This window comes from Terrapene carolina, unplaced genomic scaffold, assembly GCF_002925995.2.
Source record: "Terrapene carolina triunguis isolate 2854851 unplaced genomic scaffold, T_m_triunguis-2.0 Scaffold374, whole genome shotgun sequence".
Lineage (NCBI taxonomy): Eukaryota > Metazoa > Chordata > Testudines > Emydidae > Terrapene > Terrapene triunguis.
In genome coordinates, this window is record NW_020664725.1 from 11489097 (window position 1) to 11505831 (window position 16735).

General features: G+C 43.9%; 1 protein-coding gene across 4 annotated transcripts in view; it reads right to left on the bottom strand.

Annotated features, from left to right (window-relative positions):
• The window catches only part of ARHGEF12 (Rho guanine nucleotide exchange factor 12), a 96346-nt gene that overhangs the window by 10758 nt on the left and 68853 nt on the right, over nt 1-16735 (bottom strand). For all 4 annotated transcript variants that reach the window (XM_024196653.3, XM_024196652.3, XM_024196656.3 and 1 more), the window contains 10 exons: nt 14886-15040; nt 14095-14241; nt 13222-13307; nt 11175-11300; nt 10265-10379; nt 5724-5824; nt 5482-5559; nt 2921-2996; nt 2351-2518; nt 1683-1770 (listed from right to left, as the gene is read on the bottom strand). In XM_024196653.3, the coding sequence (XP_024052421.1) occupies nt 1683-1770; nt 2351-2518; nt 2921-2996; nt 5482-5559; nt 5724-5824; nt 10265-10379; nt 11175-11300; nt 13222-13307; nt 14095-14241; nt 14886-15040 (1140 nt within the window). The remainder of the gene's footprint in view (nt 1-1682; nt 1771-2350; nt 2519-2920; nt 2997-5481; nt 5560-5723; nt 5825-10264; nt 10380-11174; nt 11301-13221; nt 13308-14094; nt 14242-14885; nt 15041-16735) is intronic.

The window sequence follows — 16735 nt, forward strand, 5'->3', positions numbered from 1 at the left end:
TAGAGCATTGTATGCAATGGCCTAAAGCGAACCTATTCCGCAGTGAATTGCGGGTGCCTGGGATTTTGTCATTTTACGCAGAACATCAGAAAAGAGATTTTATTTTTTTCCGTAAAGTTCTCAAGGTAACAAAATACACTAAAGTTTGGGGGAGGGATTCCTGCAGTCTGAATGTGGTTCTTTACTACAGGATTTCTATTGGAATGAAACCAGTTCTATGAATATAGCCCTAGAAGAGTGCTTTGTCTCCAGACTTTTTTTTAAAACTGAAAATGCATTGAACACACACACATTGCTGAAAGGCAGCTCTAATTTCGGCACTTCAGATTTAATATTCCACTCAATGAACAAAAGCTTGGTGACACCAAAGAAGTCTTTGTTATCCTAATTGCACCTCACTTGAAGGAAGGGCCCACAAATTTCTTTGTCCACATTGAACATTTAAAATTTCTAATTAATGTTTTACCTTTAAAGGGAATTGCAGTGCTCGTTAAGAGATGCCAGACTGAATCCTGGGAACTGAAATTCTCTCTCTATTGCCAAAGAGCAAGTACAGCACGGACAGCAGCAGTGAAAACTACCTCTCTACACGCACCATTTATAAAGTCGGTTCTGGATGATTTTCTCTAGGGGGCAGGGGTGAGTTCACCCCAGGGCTCAATCAATCCTCTGGCCTCTGTGCAGAGACAGCAGATAACAGTGGCCAGTTACTGCCAAAATTGCTGGTAGTTCACATGTTGCAACACCTGTCCACAATGAACTTGGGTGAGACCCACCAACTAATCTCACATAACGCAGGCCACTCAGCCATTGTATGGCAAGTTTTGCTTACTGGAGATGAGGGATCAGTTTCAAATACCTAACATAGCGACAGAAGGCAGATAATCTCATTACCAACCACTAAGAAGCCATCAAGTCTCTCAGGGCAGTATTTTCCTGAACTACAATGGTTACAAGACATAATATGGGGGTACCAGAATGTTACTGATGCAGCTAGTTTCAAACTTTCACGCACGCGAGCAGTTTGTATCACCACCTTTGTACCAAAGCTAGCAATCCTGGATTTTACCACTGACTATGCATTTTATATTGCTGATGTACATGGTACTGTGCAATATGTACAAAATACCATACAAACAAATCCACACCCTGAGGTGTTCACAGTCCAGAGGCAAAGCACTCCTATCAAAGGCAGAATGAAGAACAGTTCAGACAGGGACTTGAATTCATAAATTATAGTGCTTTTGAGTTTTCTGCTACTCTGTAACATGTCCCAGAATCCTGAGGGTACCCAGGACAGATGTTAGGTTCTAGGACTCTGCACAGAGATGCAGGACTATGTCATTGATTCATCTGACAGTTAAACCATGTGGGTCTCATTAGCCCCAATAAAGGATTTTTAAAAAAAGAAGCACTTGTAAGGCAAGAGAAGGGCTAGGAGTGAGAGATGAGACATAACCGGAAAAATCTCTAGAAACAGCCTGAGCTGGCAAAGAGTTATTGTTGTTCTTTTTAAGAATTAAGGAAAATTCCCAATGGGGCGACAGGTGAGAGTTTTGCACATTAGCTGTGTGTGTGAGCTGAGCTCAAGATAATTCACAAGCCCCTCTAGAGTGAAACTACTACTCAGATGTAAGATTTCTCTCTCCACCACAGCAGAGATAACCGAGTCCATCACTTACACAGTCTTTTCAGAAACAGTCTGTGCCACCAATTCATAAATCTGAGCACCGTTTTCTGACATGGAGATGACGAAGAAAGCTTTGTTATCTGGAGAGACACAAGAGGAGAGTAATTTAATCTGATGCCTCGTCCTGAACAATTGTATCTCAAGTTCACTGAAACCAGGCAGATACCCATACGTTTTTATTACCCAATAAGGTATACTGCAGGAAGATTCTGTGAAGTAAACCAGCAGGCAAACTGCATAAATACAAAGAAGTTTCATTCTCGAACACAAATGGGACTCTGCCTTCCAGGCCTGACAAAAAATAGTTATTACTCCTCACACCTCTTTAAAGTCGGTTTATTTCCCCTCCCTCTTCCCGGGTTACCTGGCATTTCTAAAGCACTTTCCTTCTGGGGATCTCAGAGTACTTTACAAACATTAACTAGAGCTCACACCACCTCTGTAAAGATACTACCCCACTTTACAGAGGGGTAACCGATGTAGGCAGGTTAAACAGCTCATCCAAGGTAACACTGCAAATCAAAAGTGCAGCCGAGAATTAAAACCAGGAGTCGCGACTCCCAATGTCCTGCTCCAACTCCTAGACAAAACTTCCTTCCTCAAATGGCCTTGCCTTTGCATTCAGCTTACTCTTAAGTTTTGCCCATTGGTTGCACTGACCTGTCGCCACCTGGCGAACCAACACAGTGTTCAGCTTGATAACAGGGCTGAATGTGTGTTTGCTGTCAGAAGTGGATGCCAGGATCTTACTGTGACACCTCAGCACCAGTTTATCATCTTGCTTTTGCAACAGCACTAGAATATCCTCCAAGAGTAGCGTGTAGAGATCTGTAAAGGGCAAAAACAAGCCTGGAATGGGTTAACGAGTCACTCCCTCACATCACACCTCATGGCACATAGGAAAAAAAAAAAAAGGCTGTATTTTCTATTATATATGCAGAGGCTGTGCCAGCCTAAGCAAAGCTTGCAAATCTCTCTCATCAGAACCACAGCAGAGGGCTACAGATGGGACTGGCTCATCTCCCAACAGACTGCGGGGCCCCAGCATGGTCCTAATGATACTCAGACACATTTCAGATTTGACAAGAATAACTGAATCCGCTTGAGGAGCAGACATGAAGTCATACAGGCAGCGGTACAACTCATAATTGGGAATCACAGCTATGCCACATCTTTTCCCTCCCTTGGTCACAAACCCAAGTTTAAGTTGGCTGGTGGGATAAGGCTCACCAATAGTCTTGTCCCGATTAACTTTCCAGGTCAGAGGTCCTTCGTGAATCATCTTCTTCTTGGTTAAATCCAAATTCTGTCAATATGGGGGGAGAAGAAAAAAAAGTAGCTTTCATATGGGGTTCACTGCACGGGGAACTTTGGAGGTCAAGGTAAAAGGCACTCCTGTCAGAAGACCAGCAGCTGAATTCAAAGACAAGTAAAATGAGATTTAGAATCTGTGGTATGTGTGAGAACCTAGAACCTGTGGGTTGTTTCACTCTTCAGCACTCACTGACCTCGTGCCATATGAAAGAAACGTCTGTTTTCCCTGCTGTGAAAGGATAGGATTCTCCCACCCTGTATCAGGCACAGGGGGATGTCAGGACTGTAAAGGGTGAGGGAATGGAAGCTTTATGTGTAGGCACTGGAACCAGGGAGCCAGAAGGCCATGCCCCCTCCTACTTTTTAACATGGGCGTAGTTTGAAGGGTCAGCCTGCCCCCCCGAAACTGCAAGCAGGCATGGAGCAGCGCCAGCTGGGGCTGTGCTTCACAGCGGGGGAGCTTATCACTGTTATCAGCTCTCCAGCCTCAAAATGCAGCCCCAGCCAGCACTGCTCCACACCTGCCTGAGGCTTGCAGTTTGGGGGAGCACACCGCCCCATCCCCTAAACTATGCCCACGTTAAAGAGTGAGGTGCATGGCCTCCAGTGCCAGTGCCCCCCTCCCGTCCTGTACCCTTGGTGAATGTGATAACATGGGATCTCCTGCCTGTGGCAAGAGGGCGTTGGGAAGGTGAATGGTGTTCCCAGGGATAAGTGGGGCAGTGAAAGCTTCTGGGTAGTCTAGGTAAAGGACAATAGGGGAGAGGCTGTGGTCACTAGCAAATGCCAGGGTATTTGATGACTGGAGTTAGCCTCTAAGTAGTGGGTGGATGTATAGGATTTTTAGTAGAGGGGACAGTTTCTAAGTCTATATGGAAAGTTGGGTTGGATCCTGTGGCCTATGGTTTTGAAAATTAGATACAGCATGAAAGTAAAAACTTGAGACTTTCTGACACGCAAGTATCTTCAAGCTATAATGTTCTAATGAGGTTTTGTTTGGATGAGGGATTTGTGTGTACAGCCTTACACAACCTTAGACATTTTCGGGGGAGGATTTTCTTTTAAATGAAGTTCTGAGGCATTATCATAACAATGATTGTTTCCAGCAGTATTTTGGCAACAATTCATACAAATGTTTGGAATTTATATTTTACTTTGTTAATGCTTCAAAATGTGGACTGTACGTTAAGAGTGCCTGCAGCACACTCTGAAGCATGAATTGTTTTGATGATCTGCTGGACTTTATAACGTCACTGAGTTATTCACTCATGTCAGGGCTCCTGACAGATCCGCAGGCAAGCTAGTAGAGATAGTAATTTTCATTAGCCATTCCTTCCAAGTTTCAGAGTTTATATCAAGATGGCAGATTTTATATTTCCATGATTCCTTTATTTCTTAAAGAGTTTGCAAGCCTTTTTTAGTGGCTGGCAGACCATACAAAAGAACTTTAGAGTGAACTCCATGATCCTTGAAACAAAAATACCTCTTTGGATATTATAACATGTTAGAACTTCCACATGGTCACTAACACTGCAAGAAACAGTATATACTACTATGAAAAGATGAACGTTGAGTGTATATCCTGACAATTTTTTGTACATTTATACCAAAAGGTGTAGCCCTGTCATAGAATCATAGAATATCAGGGTTGGAAGGGACCTCAGGAGGTCATCTAGTCCAACCCCCTGCTCAAAGCAGGACCAATCCCCAGTCAGGTTTTTGCCCCAAATGGCCCTCTCAAGGATTGAACTCAGAACCCTGGGGTTAGCAGGCCAATGCTCAAATCACTAAGCTATCCCTCCCTCCCTAAATATCTGTGCCCCTTCCCCCTAAACAAAACTATATCAGAAAAGTTACAAGCTCCACTCTGAGACCTGCTGGAATTTAAACAGGACATGAAGCATAGCACTTTAGCACTGGATTTAGAAGCTCGGCTACCTATACCATTGGATCTTCATAGCTACAAGTTCCACTTGTGAAGCCAACAGAATTTCTAAGCTTTGGTTCTCCCAAAGGACTTCCTTGTTCTGCCAGCAGTACTCTGAAGTAGGAGATAATGTAGAGCTACCCCACCACGAGGTGTACATACTCTATTGGTTGTTTCAGAAGGGGATATAAATGCCGTGAACCAGTTCTCTCTCATGTGACATACAAGTGAAAAACCTAGTATTCCATGGCAGTTTTGTTCCATGACATTTACAAGTTCCACAGACACTCTCCGTTTTGCAAGATCAAGTTATTAAATTCATGGAGACCTTCCAAGAGCAACCAGAGGTTCAGGTTTTCATATCTAATAAATGTTCCACTTAACCTTTATATAAAATAAATTCACCTCTCACCAGAGACTCTTCATGAGAAGTTTCAAGTGGAATGAGTTTTTTTGACTTTACAATAAAGTTATAGCAGGAAGCGTCACCAGCTTAACTACAGGGGGTCAGGATCATGGCTCAATAAATCACTTTCGCTCCGTCACTCACCCTGATCTCATCCAGCATAGGGTACTCTGACTGCTTCAAGTAGGACAGGTCAAGGCGACGCTGATAATCTTCCAAACGCTGGAAGACATGTGATGAAGTCATGGTTATACTAGTTTGGGACAACTTGGAAGAGTCCAAGTACATGCAGGTGACCTCCAACCACAGTGCTAGCGATTCTGGATGGTTTCTCTTCATCTCCCCATCATCCACCCTTGTCCAGCCTTCTCATTCCCTCCTCCTACCTGCTTATTCTCGGATTCTTTGACCGCCTGGTTCACATAGTTAAGGATCTGACGGCAGTGATCCGCTGCTTTCTTCACTTTCTCCTTCTCCTCAGGCCGTTCTACAACAGGGCAAAGAAATAAAGACGAGGTGAGCTCCAGGGGAGGGGTAAAAGGAGAATTAATTAAGAACATAACATAAGAATGGCCATCCTGGGTCAGACCAATGGACCATTTAGTCCAGTATCTAATGCAACACATCGGCCCCCCAAAATCAAAGAGGGGAGCTGGACTTTATAAAACATTCAATTAGCTTCATCGCTTCACAGATTAATGATGGAAATAGCTTCACGTCAGAGAGATCTAGGTTTGGATCACATTGGACACAGGTCCATGATACGGATCAAACAGTAGAGGCGGCATTCTATAACCTTCCCCGCCCAAAACAGGGACACAAAGACTTTCCAGAAAAAGTTTCTCCACTTCATCAATTCCTGCCCAAAGGGAATTCTGAGCTGTGAGAGAAGTTTGCTAGAATTCCATTCTAGTTCCCAGAGAGGTTGGTCAGGGCAGACTGAGGGTCGGGGGAAGAAACAGGAAAGATGCATTTTTTTTCCATGTGCTGTCTAATGTTTAAAGAGACGGAGGAGCTGGCTCAGTGGTGAATGCATAACATCTGATAAAACTACTCATACTTTGAAACCAATGTGAAAAAGCGATAAATTGTTAACGGCAAGTAAACATGACTAAATAATTAGAGAGAGTAAAAGAAAAACTGCAGCTTCTAAGCTGCAGCCTTTTCTATAAAGGACAAACATTTTAAAAATAGGGAGGGGGAAAAAATTCGGTGCAAACATGAAAGTAATACTATGGATCAGGTCTCACTGCAGCCAACATCTGTTATTAAACCTTTGTTAAGAAGGGTGCATGTGGGATTACCACCAAGCTTTTGTGCAGTTTTCAGGCCGAGCTGGGTGAAAAAATGGATTTTTCTGTTTGCTGACAATCAAAAAAAATTGTTCTGGGTCAAATCCAAAATGGAATTTTTTGGAAATTCTCTCTGAATCAGAGAAATGCAGGACTGGAAGGGACACTCATGGCATCCTCTAGTCCATCCCCCCATGCTGAGACAGGACCAAAGTAAACCTAAACCATCCCAACAGGTGTTTGTTTAACCTGTTCTTAAAAACCTCCAATGATGGGGATTCCACAAACTCCCTTGGAAGCCTGCTCCAGCCCTTAACTACCTTTACAGTTAAAGTTTTTCCTAATATCTAACTTGAATCTGCCTTGCTGTACACTCAGCTTACTTCTTGTCCTACCTTCAATGGACATGGAGAACAACTGATCACAGTCTTCTTTATAGAAGTCCTCAACATATTTGGTGACTACTATGAGGTCCCCCCGTCAGTCTTATTTTCTCAAGACTAAACATGCCCAGTTTTTAACCTTTCCTCATAAGTCAGGTTTTCTAAACCTTTTATCATTTTTGTTGCTCTTCCATGGACTTTTTCCAATTTGTCCATATCTTCCCTAAAGTGTGGTGCCCAGAACTGGACAGTACTCCAGCGGATATCTCACCAGTACTGATTAGAGCAGGACAATTACCTCATGTGTCTTACATATGACACTCCTGCTAATATACTCCAGAATATTAGCCTTTTTTGTAATTGGGGACTCATTCAATTGGTCATCTACCATAACCAAGATCCTTTCCAGCAGTACTACCACCTAGCCAGTTATTCCCCATTTTGTAGTGCTGCATTTGATTTTTCTTTCTTAGGTGAAGTAATTTCCATTTGTCTTTATTGAATTTCTCCTTGCAGATTTCAGATCTCTAATTTGTCAAGGTCTTTTTGAATTCTAATCCTGTCCTTCAAAGTGCTAGGAACCTCTCCCAGTTTGATGGCATCTGCAAATTTTATAGGCATACTCTCCACTCATTAATGAAAATATTGACTAGTACTGGACCCAGGATGGGACCCCAGTAGATACACCTTCCAGTTAGACAGCGAACCACTGATAACGACTCTGAATAGTCATAGAATCATAGGAGATTAGGGTTGGAAGAGACCTCAGGAGGTCATCTAGTCCAATCCCCTTCTCAAAGCAGGACCAATCCCCAACTAAATCATCCCAGCCAGGGCTTTGTCAAACTGGGCCTTAAAAACCTCTAAGGATGGAGATTCCACCACCTCCTAGGTAGCCCATTCCAGTGCTTCACCACACTCCTAGTGAAATAGTTTTTCCTAATATCCAATCTAGACCTCCCCCACTGCAACTTGAGACCATTACTTCTTGTTCTAGTCTTTCAACCAGCTGTGCACCCACCTTGCAGTCATTTCATCTAGACCAAACTTCCCTAGTTTGCTTATGAAAATATCATGTGGGACTGGGTCAAAAGCCTTACTAAAATCAAGAGACATATCTACAGTTTTGCCTCTATCCACTAGGCCAGCAACCCTGTCAAAAAGGCAATTGGGTTGGTTTGGCATGACTTGTTCTTCTCAAATCCATCTTTCCAGGTATTAAAGTTAGGCTAACTCCCCGGGTCCTCTGTTCCTCTTTTAAAAAAGAAAGCTACTATATTTGCCCTTCTCCAGTTCTCTGGAACCTTACCCATCTCCATGAATTCTTCCAGAGAATTGCTACAGTTCCAAGATTGAGACAGCTAGTTCCGTAAGTATCCTTGGATGAGTTTCATCTGCCCAGCTAACTTGCAAAAATCTAATTAATCTAAATACTCTTTAACCTGTTCTTTCCCTATTTTGGCTTACATTCCTCCCTCTTGCTAATATTAGCCGGATTAAGTATCTGATAACCATTTACCTTTTTAGTGGAGACAAGAGAAAGCGGTATTAGAACACCTCAGTCAATTCTTGCTGTCGTCCCCTATTACCTCTCCTTCCCCACTAAGTGGACAACCTACATTTGCCTTCATTTTCTCCTGCTCATAATGTACTTACAGAATCTCATTTTATTGCCTTCTATGTTCCTTGCTAAGTGTAACTCATTTTGTTTCTTAGCCTTGCTGATTTTGTCCCTACATGTTTCTTCTATTCTTTTGTACTCATCCGTAGCAATTTGTCCGTTTTTCTACTTTTGTAGGATTCATTTTTGATTTTCAGGTCATTAAAGAGCTATTGATGGAGCCTTTTTGGCCTCTTACTAATCTTCCTATCTTTCCTTCGCATGGGGATAGTTTGCTGTTGTGCCTTTAATCTTCTCTCTAAGAGATTCTCTCCTGAATTCATTTTTTCCCTTAGATTTTCTTCCCCTGGGACCTGATCTACCAGTTCTTTGAGTTTGTTAGTCTGCTTTTTTGAAGTCCATTGTCCTTATTCTGCTGCTCTCCCTCCTTCCTTTGCTTACCATGATGCAATCTATCATTTCATGATTACTAGAACCCAAAGCGCCTTCAACCTTCAGATTCACAACCAATTCCTCTCTGTTAGTCAGAATCAAATTTAAAGTGGTCGTCCCTTGGTTACTCCCTCCACCTTCTGAAACAAAAAGTTGTCCCCAATACATTCCAAGAACTTCCAGATTAATTTTCCAACATCTGTGTAGTTCAAGTTCCGCATTACTACCAGATCTTGTGTTTTGGATATTTATATTTGTTCCAATTTGAAAAAATTCATTTAAATTTCAGGCATTTTGACAAAAGCAAAGAGGACAAGATTCACAAGACAGGGGAGGAGCAACTCCCTTATAACTAAGCATATCACTAGTGTCAGGCTACTCTCCTGGGATGTGGGAGACCTGGGTTCTGTCTGATGTGGAGAAGGGACCTGAACTTGGATCTCTCACATCCTAGTAGAGTCCCTTAGCCACTGGGCTATGGGATATTCTGTATGAGTCTTTCTTAATTCCTCCCACTGAAGATGTTCTAAGTTGTATAAAAGAAAACAATAGTCATTGGAGCAGAGATTCAAACTGGATTCTCCCACATCCTGACTAGAGTGCTATAGTTATCACGCTAGAGAGTCCACTGCCCAAAACCAGAATGAAATTTTTCTAATCAAGCAGAAAGAAAAAGGTTGTGTTTCGACACGACCATTTTGGTCACATTTTTTGGTTTGGTCGTAACTAGTTTCGGGTCAATCAAAACTGCATTTTAGTGATGTACAGGTGAGCAAGGTTCTGCTGCGTGTATCAACGTTACTACAACCCTTTGAAGATTTAAAGGGTGATAAGAGTAGCAATATTAGATTCAAAGTCTATCAACATCCAGTGTGAAGAGAGAACCTCTAACATTCACACTATTTCCAGAACCTAGGTATTAGCATGACAAATATATTAAAAATGCTTAAGACAGAATGTTTAAGCTTGCAGGCATCAAACCTGTTTTGAACCTTATTTCCCAAGTGCATGCGCTTTTCTCATAGGGAGTGGATATTAGAAAAGGCATGAGAAAGGGTGGAGGACACATGCTGAGAACAGTCACTGACCCATGGCACTGAACGATCCACTATGCATACATTTTTAAGAGTCAGATTTGTTTGGCAAAACCGCCAAGATGCACGCACAAAGATAATGGCTCCCTCGTGGAAATGCTCTACCTGAGTACTTAGCGATATTATCCAGCAGAAGGGGGTACTTAGTCAGCCTCTGCATCTCAGTGGGAATGATATCTTTCAGCTGCAACCGGCGACACAGTGGATTGCTCTCAGCATCCTAAAATTGAACAGCGTAATAATGGCATTTGTCATTTTTATTAAGACTATAATTACCTGAACATGTACCATCTATTCATCATATAAATGTCTATTACTTCACATTTCCGGTAATTAAATACAAGACAAGAAATGCCTAGATTTATCACTTAGACTACACAGCCCAGTTTCATTTGCAATTACATATAAGAAAGGCTCATCACAAAAGCAGTGACTTCCTTCCCTCATTACTTCACACAGGCTGGTACCATCCATAATCAATCTCAGTCACTGCCATATAGGGAAGACATCAGCTTAGTCTTTCACACTACGTAGACACTACATTTTTCAAAATTACATCAGTCTTTGTATTACCAGAGTTCCCATCCAGCGGTAAGGCAGATAATGCTCTCCTCTTCAGATGGCACACATGCTGAGATCCTTCCCAGTGGGATAGGTATACCACATGTCTCTTGCGTTCAGGGCGCACACCCAACTGTTTACTGGGCCCTGCTGTGCTACACAGAACCCCTGTTCCCAATCGGATATGTGCACAGTGTAACAGGTATGGGTATCTAAGTCCTGTAACTGAACATGCTTCTCTCTACCAGCACATTATCTTTAATCCTCAACATTAAAGGTTCACCTGTCCAGAAGTGATTAACAGAGACAATCTGGTGTTGGAAATAATCCCAATACAACAGCAATGTTAGATATAATCCTGCTAATTGCATTAACCTTACTTACAGCCCCCGGTTATCCTTCACTAACCATCATCCCAACTTGGGACCAGTTCCAATTTTTGAGTGAAACTCACCTGCACAAAGGTTTGGAAGCGAGAGTCTTTCTTCTGCCGTGATTTGATCACCTCTAGAGCAAAAGGCTGGTTACTACAAAAGGTGGCAGTTGCGTGTTTCAGGTTCTCCTCACCTGCTCCACTGAACTGTGCCAAGAAACCCAGGAAGCCAAATTTAGACAGAGACAAACTAGGCACGTGAGCTCTGGCACATGCTGGAATTGCTCTCAGAAAGCAAAAAGCTGCCCATACCCCCAAAATAGCCATGTTTACACCTCCTTGTCTCTAATGGATACAGACTGCCTTTAAGGCTTCTTCACCCCAACCCGCCGAGGAACCCTTTGCAGCTGAGAAGATCTCCGGTTAGGCCTGCTTTTACACAGCCCACTTTTCACAATCACTGTCTTTCTATCAATACCAAAGGCAGAAAGTACTGCAAGGCACTGAGGTCACTGCTGACTCAGAAGAGGACACAATGCCATTGCTTTGTCCATCAAGCCATGGAGTCAAAACCAGCCTTGGTGTAAGCAGGTACAACTACACCGATTTAAATAATGAGGGATGAATTGGGCCTATTTTACTTTGCCATTGGCCTGTACATGCAAGTCCAGGGTTGTTTGTGAAACCAGGTGGTTGGGCCATCCACTACAAGCTCCTGGGATTCAACATGTGGTCTTATTGCCTGCCCCAAACTTCTGCAGTGAGATGGCAGGTTGAGTTGGGGGGAAAAAAAGAAATTAAAAAAAATGAGCAGGGCTGATGACTGCAAGAGACTGCACTGCAAACCCCTGTATCTGCTCTCCTTGGCACTCACCCTTGAGACAGCCGAGGGGTATGTCTTTACGAGCAACATTAAAGCGCTGTCGCGGCAGTGCTCTAACATGGCTGTGTAGTCGCAGCACCAGCGCTGGGAGAGCGCTTTCCCAGCGCTGTAAAAAACCACCCCACCAGGGGAGTAGCTCCCAGTGCTGGTGCACGGTCTACACGGCCACGTTACAGCGCTGAAACTTGCAGTGCTCAGGGGGTGTTTTTTCACACCTCGAGCAAGAAAGTTGCAGCGCTATAAAGTGGCAGTGTAGAAAAGGCCACAGAGTCCCTGAAAATGCCTACTACTTGGAATGAATTCCTGTTTTGGGTTTGATCATTCAGCTGAAAAATCTCAAGGGACTGCACTGGCATGAAAAATGCCCAGGCTGCTGACATTCCAAGCCTTCCATCCACACACTTTAAAAGGTGACCTGCAAAGGAAAGGAACATGTGCGCAATTTTTTGCTTCTTTACAATATACAGAGGAGACCCAAAAGGTTTGGGGCTTCCCTCCATCTGAAATATGAGGCCTACGTTGCCTTCTTTTGGCTAGAGGAATGGAGATCTGGTGGGATGAACACATCACAAGAGACTGAAAGCTGAACAACTGTAAAGGGAAGGAGTTTTAGCCAAACTCGGAAACTCTAAATTAAATAGGTTTCACAAGACAGCAACAGAAAGTCTGACCCCCAGGATACAAGCATTTTTTGAAGGACTCAAACACTCCCAATTCCTTCCACTTGGGTCTGAGGAAACTCCCACTCCAATTGTCTAGTAGTTTTATGAATCCTCCAGCAGAAACACAGAGAATACAATACTTTATATTCTCAATATTTCCAAGGTAAAAATATAAGTAATCCAACCACCCAGCAAAAGCCATTCATTTTCTCTCTCACACACACACACCCCCTCCTTTCTGTCCTTCACACATCATAAAGAAGCAAAAAAGGCAGACAAGTTTTCCCCTCTACGGAGGTCACCTTTAAAGAAAGGACTCACGTATTTATCTTTAACTGAATAAAAGCACTCCATTAGATAAAGCACTCTGCAAAAACTCCATGTTGAGCTCCCTCCACCTTCTCACCATCCTGTGTCCCCACCTCCATATCAGCTCCACAGAAATTACCGATTTCAGATATTACGTTCTTGGTGGGTGCGAATTACACTGGTTTCCCTGGGGCTTTATTTACTATGGTTATTGGACTCTCACTTTCAGGAATATTTACATTTCTGAACAGGGAGAAAAAGAAATTCATTTTACCCAGGTTAGCAAGTCTTCCCCAATCTGATCAATAACAGAGGTCTCATTCCGTTTACGGACAGCTTTCATCTGATCATTCAAACCAGCTGGAGGGGGAAAAAGGCAAAAGAAGGGATAATTACTATGATCTAAATTGGTCATTTATTTCAAAATGCAAACAAACCAAAAAGGAGACTGGATTTGCAATAATCACCTGGCAAATTAAAGTGAAACAACAGAAGTGCTAGATGGTAGGCTAATATTGATAAACAGGAATCATTAATAAGAATGAACAATAACCACCCACTCCAAGAATTTTTCCAACATTACTTTGTCTACTTCACAAGGAGGAGAGGGTTAATGCTATTCTAATTTTAAAATGCGGGGAAACAGACACAGTAAGGTTACAGAGAGTGGCTTGCCCAAAAATCACAGTGATACAGCTGGAATCCTAAATAACAGTCCCTTGCTCTAACCACTAGGAAACCCTGCTTTTCAGAAGCATCAGCATCCAAATACATATTGCTCCCTTTAATAGCCCTCTGCCTATTATCCTCCTGGGCAGCATCTGTCTGGTTAGTTTTTTCGCACGTGCCTATGAGTATTCATCTCAGTATTGCTCTGTTTATGAAAGAGGGAGCGTACATCGCCTCAAGACAGCTTGGGGATGTGGATGAGAACAAGAGTGTATCTGGCACCTTGGCAACAGATATGCTTGCAAACCAAGTGTGAAATGATTGCGTGCATGTAATTCAAGTGCTGTGTGTGGATGCTCACTATGTGCGGATATACTTATGCATACTTGCATCAGCAAGCATGTATATCTCAGATGTGTGCATCCATCACTGCTGTCGTGAGGCTAGCAGAGCTGAAAGGTGCCTCATCTGCCCTTACTGTGGAGCAGAAGGATATCCTCCAGGTTTGAAAAGATTTTGCGCAGGTCAGAGGGGGTCAGGATGCCTTCACGGAGTACACGCTGGTAGAAGACCTGATGCAGCACCTTCAGCGTGCGGACGTGAGCTCGCTCAGTGTAGAACAGCTCTGAAGAGGAAGAAGAGAAATACGGGATTATTACTCATTTAACGCAGGAACAGTGTGTGGATTCCAACATGATCCATAGCGGGAAGCCAGAATCTGCCAGCAATTGAGTTACTTAATAAATTAAGCAGTTTAGAGAGCACGTATTAACTCTGGGGTCAGGAACCTGAATCTGCGAAAATCTCTCCCCTCATCTGTGCCCTCCTTGCTGGCCCAGATTCTGGTGTACTAAGAAATCAGAAACCATGCTCCGTTACCCTAGATACAGGAACGTGCAGGGAAGCAAACTTGTTACTGAATTAACCTATCAGCTCACCCAGTCACACTCACAGCTCTGTAGACTTGTATGATTTGAGATCAAGGTGAAGTCTCCATGAGTGTGCTGGGATAGGAGCCATTCCCTTAGAGCCTGCTTTTTCCAACAAGCAGTATGTAGTCCTCCCTGCCTCTTTACTCCTCCAAGCATGCTGTAAGCTGGTCCTTGTTTTGCCATCTAAAATTGCTTGCGCTGCTTTGGGACTGAGCCAGTCTAGCATCTCTGCATGTTACCTACTGATATATCAACTCTATACCAGCAGTTTGCACCTGCTTGAAGTTTGAAGGTTCCAGGAGTTGGTGGGTCAGCAAAGAGAAACACGCGAACTCACCATTAATCACTTCCTGGCGTTTGATTTCGTGGGGTTTCAGCCCCAGCAGCACCTCTTGGCTCACCAGCTGCTGCCAGTTGGGAGGATCAGTCTCAGTGTCAAAATCAAACAGCTCATCCTCACTCTGAATCTCCCCAAAGCCCACACTGTCCATCCTGAAGAGAGAGAACACGCCAGTCAGACGCCTTCTGATTCAAGCACCGACACAGGGAAGAAAATGGCAAAGTGGAGGCGGGGGGGGGGGAGAAACAGTTGTAAAATGTTAAGAAATACTCAGGGAAGCTGCCAGAAGCCTTCTGGTTACAGATGCAGTTTGGTACTTAGCCCTTTTACAGAGACCTTTATCTAAGGCTTAGCGTTCACTCTTACAACACCCTCTGCATTGAGTATTATAATCCCCATTTTACGACATGGCTACACAGAGGTGAAGTCATTTGCTCAAGGTCACATAGTAAGACAGCAGAAGGAGGGTGGGGGGAGGAAAATCATCTCTTCCCTCCATCTGCAGATACTACCACAAAGATTTAGGGCTTGTCTACATTGGCAAGTTTCTGCACAGAAAAGCAGCTTTTTGCGCTCAAACTGCAGATGTGTACATGCTGCCGAGCCACTTTGTGCACAGAAACTTCCCAGTTGCAGCGCTGCAAAAAAAAACCCCCAGCTCGACGAGAGTCATAAGGCTATTTGTGCAGAGGCTCTAGCGCTCTATGGCCAGTGTAGACACTTGGTTGCTTTCTGTACTGTAATTTGGCCTCCAGAGCTGTCCCATAATGCCTCAAGTGACCGCTCTGCTCATTGTTTTTAACTTGGCTGCCTGGAGACATGCGCCCCTCCCCTTTCAATGTGGAATGCTCATGCTGTTGAACACAGAGGCAGGTGGGCGTGTGCGTGCATGAGAGAGAAAGACGGGGGCTGATGTTGGGGTTTCCCCCTCCCCCTGCCTCAGGACTGGTTGCTTCCTGCCGCTGTCTGAACTTACAAGACAGCATGCTGACAAACTCTGTCCCGCAAAACACAGTCTCTCCCCCCCATACACCCACACCCTCCCTGTCACACACTTTCCCCCACACACTGCAGTTGAAAAGCAGCTGGCAATGTAGTAGGCAGGGCCGGCTTTAGCTTTTTTTTACCGCCCCAAGCGAAAAAAAAAAAAAAAAAAAAAAGGGGTGGGGCTGGAATGTGCCGCCCCTTTCAATGGGCCGCCCCAGGGACATTCTTCCTCATCTGGTGCCTGGAGCCGGCCCTGGTAGGAGGATGCCCATGGAACAATTGGATTGGGAAACCTGCATCATGTGACGCTGTGCTTGCCCCATGGGGCATTGCAAATCCTTCCCAAAGCACCTGGCGGCCAGTTGCACAATGGAACAGCTACCACAATGCACTGCTTTCTTTGCCGTTGCAAGAGCTGCTAATGTGGATGCGCTCCAGCGTCACAAGGAGCGCAGTGTGGACAGGCAACAGGGTTTTAATAAAAGTGGTATAACTTGTGGTGCAGAAACTTGCCAGTGTAGACATACCCGTAGGAACAGAACCCAGTATTCTTGACTCCCAATCCAACCATTATAAGCAGTGGTAATAATAATTAGTGCTTTTCATCCAGACATCACACAGCGCTTCACAACGTGGGTATTAATAACCCCACTACCCAGTACTATTATCTAGGACGGTCATTGAAGCTATTTTGAACAGGGACAGATTACAAATATCACTGAGCTCTACTTTATAAGAGTGTGGCCTGGTGGACAGCACACTTGACTGGCACTCAGGAGACCTGGGTTCAAAGCCCAGGTCTGCCACTGGCCTGCTAAGTGCACCTGGTCAAGTCACGCCATTTCTCCATACTTCAGTCT